Here is an 8,412-nt window from a genome sequence, read left to right as displayed (position 1 = left end):
TGAAACCGGGATGGAAACTCTAACCAACTAAGCTATCCATCACTCTCAAGAAAGCTCAATTGATGCATGAGACAAAAAATTAGGAACAGAGGAAGTATTAACCAACTAAAAAACCCTAAAGATCCTATACCATAGGTTAAAGTACAAACTTTATCTCTACTCCTTAGTGATTTTTGTTACGCCTTTGATTGTCATAAGGACCAAATATATTATACTCTCCCGTCTCATTCGTTAATTAGATCAATTATTTTAAAAGCCTTTTGATTAAAGTGAGGGCAAGTAAAATGAGAGTATTTTTTTGTTTTCAATCCTAATTTGTTAGTCACTATTGTTCAGCTAAAGTTCTCTGATCCTTCTGCATCCTTAAATACACCTTTTAACTCTTTCTTTCTCCCTTCAAACCTTCTGACTACTCTTCTGCAATTCCTCCTTTACTGCAAAAATATTTATTATTTCTTCAACATCAAACCTTGCTTCAGAGAGAAATTAATTTCTGTATTAAAAATAGTTATCTTTTATAGAAACCCATGCAAAAAATCATAAGGTACTCATGATCTAATCAATAAGTTATTAGCATTTACCAACCACTTATTTGTCAGTCTTCTTCTTTATATAACTAGCTAGCTTTCTCCTAGTTGTTCTCAGTTCTCAGCTTCAGATCCGTTTGACTATGGATCTTTCACTGCAAATCAGTCCGCCTTCGATCACTCTAACAAATGAGAAAGACAACTATGGAGCATCTAGCGAGCTGAATGAGCTGATGAGCACGAAGAAAGTCACTTTTTACAGTGACCGGGGCTCAACTACCACAACTACGGAGTCAGGGACTAGTGCTGATGGTAGCGAGATAAGTTACAATGAGATTGATACAAACAATAATATAAACGGGCCTATGTTGAGCTTAGGGTTTGATCATATGAGTCGTTTTGATGGGCTAGCTCCGTTTCGAGGGTTTAATGGTAATAATAATAGTAATAGTAGTAGTGATTGTTATAATCTTCACCATTATACCCAATTTAATCACCAGCCTCAAATCTACGGCCGTGATTTTAAGAGGAACTCGAGGTCGTCGACTAGTGGGGGTAAGAGGAGTGTTAGAGCTCCTAGGATGAGATGGACTTCTACTCTCCATGCTCACTTTATTCACGCTGTTCAGTTACTTGGTGGTCATGAGAGTAAGCTACTAGTTTTAAATATATTATACAACATGATTTTATTCAAAACCATTATTTTAGCTCTCTTAATTGTATGTCTGTTAATACAAACCTAAATTTCTTTTTTTTTCTTTTTCTTCTTTCTAATAGATACATATATGTTTTTTGTTTTTTGTTTTTTTAACTTGGATTGATTAGGAGCGACGCCGAAATCGGTGCTGGAGTTGATGAATGTGAAGGATCTAACCCTAGCGCATGTCAAGAGTCACTTGCAGGTATGTGGAAACTATATATATATATATATATAGTCGTCCTATATATGATTTTGATCAAGATTCAATAACAAGGAAGTAAGAACAAAAGAAACATGAATTGTAGCAACTAGCAAGAATAATCTTAACAAAGTGGACCCTTTTTATTTTTGGAGTTACAATTTTGTACCTAATTTGTTGTATTTGTTGGTGTGTTCATATGTAGATGTATAGAACAGTCAAGACCACTGACAAAGCAACATTATCATCTTCAGGTGATTTGGAGTGTCTTCTTAGTACTCATTCTCTTGTATTATTATTATTCCTGTTTTTTGAAATATATATAGAATGTTCTTCGTTTATTTTCTGACATATTAATTAAAGCAAAGAAAATTTTGGTATCATTTTTCAGGTCTAGCATTACACCAGGAAGACATGATGGGTTCAAACCAATTTTCTTCAGAAAAAGCTGATTCTAATTATCCTTCTTATTCTCTCAACCCATCATCTCCTACTCCACCACCACCATTATTACCCAAAACAAATTTGTAAGTTTCCTTTTCGGTTTTCCTGGGGGTACTTTTGGAATACAACTGCGGATTTTTGTCCAATCTTGTAGAGTCTTTGCCTCACTAATGTTTTTACTGTAGTACATTTCCTTTGATTTGAGAGTTGAACAATTCTGTTTGGCACGTTATTTTTAGTTTTTTCTTTTTTTTTAAAAAAAATCGTTTATAGGGTCAACTATGGTAAAAACCCACAAAACGTGGAAACACAATAAGAATGCAAACACATATTATTATGACATAATAGACACAATGTACATTATACACAAGAATTGTCTCGGTGGTGGTGATTGTTTTTGGCTCCAACATATTGTCTCTCTCTTTGTTAAAGGGGTAAACCATACAAATAATACTCCTTTTGTCCTATGTTAGTTGTTAAACTTTTTATTTCATCTGTTCGACATTAGTTTTTATACTTTTTTATTTTCATCAGCTCAATATTAATTTTTACACTTCTATTTTGGGAAGAACACACACTTATTTTAATACACTTCTCTCTTTACGTTGAAAAAAAGGTTATGTTCTCACACTCTATTACATTAAAAAAAAAACTTTATTATCTTCTATCACATCTATTTTTTCAATAAAATAATATTTCATTATCTCCTTTCACATCTATTTTTTTTAATAAAATAATATTTGATAATCAAACAATAATTTATCTCTCAATATTATGTGCCCATCCATATAAGTGTAAAAATTAATCTAAAATGGAGGGAATAGTAATTTTCTCAAAATTTTTATAAAAATCAAAATTAGAATATTTATAATTATACAACTTTCAATAAAAACCTTTCTTCATAATTATACAACTTTCAATAAAAACCTTTCTTCATACATCGAATTTGGAGAAGAAAAAAAGATCATATCTATGATTTAGGTGTATAAAGTGTTTGTTCTTTTTGGTTTTATTCTTCCAAATAATTAAATATAATAATAACATAATTAATTATCCTCTTTGTTTATTCTTATCCGTCAGATTAGTGAATGTCCAGATCCCCAAATGCGGGGAAAAAAAAAGTCAAGTAGTAGTTTAGCTCGAATCTCAACGCAATAACTCTGTAGAAGTTGCAGTAAATTTATTTTTAATTATTAATAGGATAGCTTTTACCATCAATGTTTGAATGAATGAATGAATGTATGTTTATAAATTTTGTAACGTCTATCTAACAAGTCTCCTTTGTGATCGACTTTGTCTTGTACGAGTATTTTTTTTTTTTTTTTGTGTGAACTTTGTCTTGTATTTAATGTTCATTGTTGACTTGATTTTGCGTGAGTGCCGGGTGGTATCCTATGAAGCTGGCTAGTATTCCCTACAATGCTAGTTGTCTAAGATCTTGCAAATTTAATGGAGGATAGTACTTTCGGTCATTGTATTCGTATGGTCTAGTGTTACTCCTCCCGTCTAAAACTAACAGTCGCGCGCATCTTTTATAGTGTAAATCAGAACCAGTTTTGTGATAGAGAAATTGTTGGCGACGTCTTCTTCTAACCACTGGTATATATATACGTAGTTTCTTGAAGTCTTAGAACTGATATTCAAACTGCGACATGTAATCGAATATATGAAGTTATTGTTATTTTAAGGCTCTCTCAATAACTACACCAAAAAAAAAAAAGTTGAGATGTTAGTTTTATAAACTTTTTGCAATTGAATCAAAGCACTAATTTAATTAAACATAATAATTGTAAAGAACTTTTATAAAGGAAGATAATACTTATTTATGTGAAATTAAGATAATCTGGCAATTAGTTATGAACATAAGAAAAAAAAAATTTAATTAGTGTGCGTTTGAGAATATCAAGGCTTGTTTTGGTTTCCTTTTGGAGAAAACGCCCTACCAAAAGTGGCATTATGAGATCCTATACAATTTGGACAAATGATCATTTATTTGTTATGAAACTAAATGAATAGTATTTGTTTGAACTAATGATGATATATTTGTTATGCACTAATGAAGAAAGTGATGTATTAACACGATCGATACTTGTTCGCAGAGGTCCATGGCTATCATCCTTACATGTTGCAGACGACGGATCCCCCTTGATTCGACGCCTTTATTCTCATTCCAAGGTACTTGTTCATAAGATTATGTCACTGTTAATGACGTACATTAATGAGAATGTTATTTGATACATTCTCGTTTTCATTTACTAGGTGGACGGGTGTGATAATGTACTTAACCTATCAAGCATGGAGCAAGAACAGCTTGGATCAGCTGTATGTTTTTCATCTGCTGATCAAAGTTTGTTGAATTTAGAATTCACCTTAGGACGGCCGAGTTCCAATGATATGAATCTACTTAAGTGTTGAGATGATTAACTAATCATGTATTAATTAGCTAGAATTATCATGTTAGATGTTAATTACCTGTTCTTATGTTCAAGCAATTGGTCTTGTCCTTGGAACATTTTTCACAAACATGTTCACTGCCGTTCATGTTAACTAACTTGTTCTTATCTTTCGAATTAATGCAAATCGTGGAAGTTGTCTAAGCAAGCTATCACTACAAGAATTTGTATTTTTAACGACAACCAGCCTAATTACGACGGTTCAAAAATCCCGTCGCAAAAGGCTTTTGCGACGGGGCTAACAACCAAACAAAGACGGGAACAACCGTCACAAATGTCTTTTACGACGGGTTAACGACGGAATTTTCCATTAACGACGACCTTTTTTTATGACGGGTTCGCAACCAGAAATCCCGTCATTAATCAATGATTATTAACCTTTAGCGACGCGATTTCCCGTCATTAATGGTACAATTTTTTGTAGTGTATGTCTAGTTGGACGCTAAACATTACACAAAATTTGTGTCTCCTCTAAAAGTCCTATGACGATACCAGCAGAATCACTAATATAATTTTAGTTGGACAACTCCGAACTAAAGCCCTAATATATATGGCTTTGGACTAAGTTCTAATTCCTAAATCCAATTCCAAACCCTCGTTCCAAGATCCAAGAATCCTATTTTCAAGTCCAATCTCCAATTTATGCTTCCACAAAAATCAAATCACCGAGTCTGTTTTCTAATCCCGGATGCCATCTTAAGTTCGATTTCCAAGTCTAATCTCCAATACCCGAGTCCAAAAATCAACTCCGAATCACAATTCTACACAAAATCATATACCAACTCAAAATACCGGACGTCGACCAATAAAACCGAGCATCCCAGACGTCGGCCCATTAAAACCGAGCAAATGGTGTATCCCGATCTGCTATTTCCACAAAAAGGAACCAAAACACCTTTTAGGCAAGTCATTCTCAAATCGCAAAAAATGTTCCAAGACTTCCTTGAAGGAAATACTGCCCTTGGTCCAAGTATGCATTCAATGATAAGTCTAATAAATGCGGTTCAATATTAATTAATTATGCAAATTAATAATTCAGTGAGATCAAGTGAGTTGTATGCCTAGCTAGAGGCCGCTTCAGTTCGAGTGGAATTAATAATATTAATCCACAGCTTACTCTTGAGTGAACCCGTAGGATCACACAAATAGTACGTGAACGGATCAAGTATTTAAGTGAATTAAATACTCTATTTATGAACATTCGGAAACGACGGATCTCGGTTCCAGTGGGAGCTAAAATCGTCAAAAGGGAAAAATATGAATACTTCGGAAATGATGATATTGCCGGAAACAAAAATATGGATCGGAACGGAAATATAAATATTATCCAAGTCGTAGATGTTGCCGGAAACGGAAACATGGTACGTATCGGAAAATATTATCGGAAATGGAAATATTGCCGGAAACGGAAATATTACCGGAATCGGAAATATTGTCGGAATCGGAAATAAAATCCGGAATCGGAAATATTAAATATTTGTTCGAATCGGAAATAAATTCCGGAAACGGAAATATTAAATATTGTTCGAATCGGAAATGAATTCCGGAATCGGAAAACGAATCGGAAGCGCGCGTACGAAACGATCGACGGACGAGCTTGCTAGACGCACGGCCCAACACGAAGCCAGGTCCAGCGCCCAGCAAAGCCCGCGCTCGTGAGCGAGCAGCAAGGCAGGCCGAGCAAAGCAGTGCCCATCTATTGGGCCAAGCCTGAAGGAAATAATGCCCTTGGTCCAAGTATGCATTCTATGTTAAGTCTAATAAATGCGGTTCAGTATTAATTAACAAGTTAATAATTCAGTGAGATCAAGTGAGCTGAATGCCTAGCTAGAGGCCACTTCAGTTCAAGTGGAATTAATGATATTAATCCACAGCTTACTCTTGACTGAACCCGTAGGGTCACACAAATAGTACGTAAACGGATCAAGTATTTAATGGCATTAAATACTCCACCTATGGATATTCGGAATGGACGGATCTTGGTTTCAGTGGGAGCTGAGATCGTCACAGGCAAGAAATGAATACTCCGGAAACGACGATATTGCCGGAAACGGAAATATGGATCGTATCGGAAATATAAATATTATCCAAGTCGTAGATTTTGCCGGAAACGGAAACATGGTACGTATCGGAAAAATATTATCGGAAATGGAAATATTGTCGGAATCGGAAATATTGCGGGAAACGGAAATATTGTCAGAATCGGAAATATTATCGGAATCGGAAAATAATTCCGGAAACGGAAATATTAAATATTTGTTCGAAACGGAAATTAATTCCGGAATCGGAAATATTAAATGTTGTTCGTATCGGAAATGAATTCCGGAATCGGGAATTTAATCGGAAGCGTATCGTACGAATTAGCATCGGACGAGGCCCGCTAGACGAAGGCCCAGCACGAAGCCAGGCCATCGCCCAGCGAGCCGCACGCAGCAACGCACGCCTCGACCAGGCCCAGCGCAAGGCCAGGCCCAGCCAAGGGCGCGCGCGCACCCAGCACCGCACATGGGCTGTGCGCTTGTCGTGGGCCGCAAGGCCTGCGCGGGTGCACGGCTCGTACGATGCGTGTGCGGGAAATCCTAATTCTATTAGGATTCGTGCGAAGATTAAAATCCTAATCTTATTAGATTTTCTTTGTTATTTAGAGTCCTAATAAAGTTCTAATTAACAAATCCACATCCTAGTAGGATTACAATTCCTTTTCCATACCTCCATAAATAAGGGCCTAGGGTCATTATTTATACATAAGTTTTCAAGTATTCAAAACTAGGATTTTTAAGCAGAAAAATCAGCCATAACTCTTGCCCATTTTGCCGAAAATAAGTAGTACCTTAAGGGCAATTCTAGTTGGTCAATCTTAAGGCGGATCCGGACGTGCTGTGGACTATCTACGGAGGGACGACACTTGGAGTCCTAAAGACTTGTTCTTGTTCGGTTCGGGCGCAGCTAGGGAAGGCACGCAACAAAGAGTATGCATCTAAACTATGCTAAATGATTATGTGTAAATAATATGTTTTCCTGGCTTTATGGTTTTTTCCGCATGATTTATGAATTGTCATATGTATCATAACCTAACAAAGCCGAGCATCAGCGCCCCTCGTGGGCTGCGTGGGTGCGAGGCTTCGTACGACCAAAGCCTTGGTCGTTTAGGGTTGCTTGCTTAATCTTGTTTTCCTAATTCTACTCAAATTGAATATTTTTGTTAAATCTGAAACACTTAGGTGTTTGATTAAACATTAAATTCTAATGATTTAATTTAACTAGAATTGATTTAAGGATCTTGGATTCATTTTATTCACACCAGCCGGAACACATAACTCGAATAAAATGCTTAATAAATATTGAATTATGCATGAATGCTAGAATTTAAGTTTATTAAGAGAAATTGTAAATGGTTATTTATTTGTTTATTCTTTTCAATTGTAGTTTTAACTATGGCAAACAACAATTCATTCAACATCCCATCAATTCTCGAAAAGGAGAAGTTGAACGGGGAAAACTTCTTTGACTGGCAAAGGAACTTGCAAATAGTTCTTATGCAGGAAGAAAAGGAGTATGTCCTAAAAGAGTCGATGCCCGAAGCCGCTGGCGACGGAGTCACTCAAGCAGGCCTCAATCATTTGATTGATGCCAACAAGTGAAGGAAATAATGCCCTTGGTCCAAGTATGCATTCTATGTTAAGTCTAATAAATGCGGTTCAGTATTAATTAACAAGTTAATAATTCAGTGAGATCAAGTGAGCTGAATGCCTAGCTAGAGGCCGCTTCAGTTCAAGTGGAATTAATGATATTAATCCACAGCTTACTCTTGACTGAACCCGTAGGGTCACACAAATAGTACGTAAACGGATCAAGTATTTAATGGCATTAAATACTCCAACTATGGATATTCGGAATCGACGGATCTTGGTTTCAGTGGGAGCTGAGATCGTCACAGGCAAGAAATGAATACTCCGGAAACGATGATATTGCCGGAAACGGAAATATGGATCGTATCGGAAATATAAATATTATCCAAGTCGTAGATGTTGCCGGAAACGGAAACATGGTACGTATCGGAAAATATTATCGGAAATGGAAATATTGCCG

The 8,412-nt window shown here is 36.0% G+C and overlaps 1 protein-coding gene across 1 annotated transcript; it reads left to right on the top strand.

The window, feature by feature from the left end:
- Window positions 1–219: 219 nt before the first annotated feature.
- LOC110795551 (probable transcription factor KAN4) lies at window positions 220–4,467 on the top strand. Its single transcript, XM_056829691.1, has 6 exons — window positions 220–1,175; window positions 1,353–1,429; window positions 1,632–1,680; window positions 1,818–1,953; window positions 3,970–4,045; window positions 4,130–4,467. The coding sequence occupies exons 1-6, from the start codon at window positions 671–673 to the stop codon at window positions 4,283–4,285; spliced, it is 999 nt and encodes a 332-aa protein (XP_056685669.1). The 5' UTR covers window positions 220–670; the 3' UTR covers window positions 4,286–4,467.
- The last annotated feature ends 3,945 nt before the right edge of the window (window positions 4,468–8,412 follow it).

This window comes from Spinacia oleracea, chromosome 5 (genome assembly GCF_020520425.1).
Source record: "Spinacia oleracea cultivar Varoflay chromosome 5, BTI_SOV_V1, whole genome shotgun sequence".
Taxonomy (NCBI): domain Eukaryota; kingdom Viridiplantae; phylum Streptophyta; class Magnoliopsida; order Caryophyllales; family Amaranthaceae; genus Spinacia; species Spinacia oleracea.
This window is presented reverse-complemented; position numbering and strand designations above follow the sequence as displayed.

What these genes read in the sequence shown, in the direction of transcription:
- LOC110795551 (XM_056829691.1), top strand. Translation starts at nt 671, where the DNA reads ATGGATCTTTCACTGCAAATCAGTCCGCCTTCGATCACTCTAACAAAT. An exon ending in ATGTCAAGAGTCACTTGCAG is followed by an intron (nt 1,430 to 1,631) that starts GTATGTGGAAAC and finishes GTTCATATGTAG; the next exon opens with ATGTATAGAACAGTCAAGAC. An exon ending in TTATTACCCAAAACAAATTT is followed by an intron (nt 1,954 to 3,969) that starts GTAAGTTTCCTT and finishes ACTTGTTCGCAG; the next exon opens with AGGTCCATGGCTATCATCCT.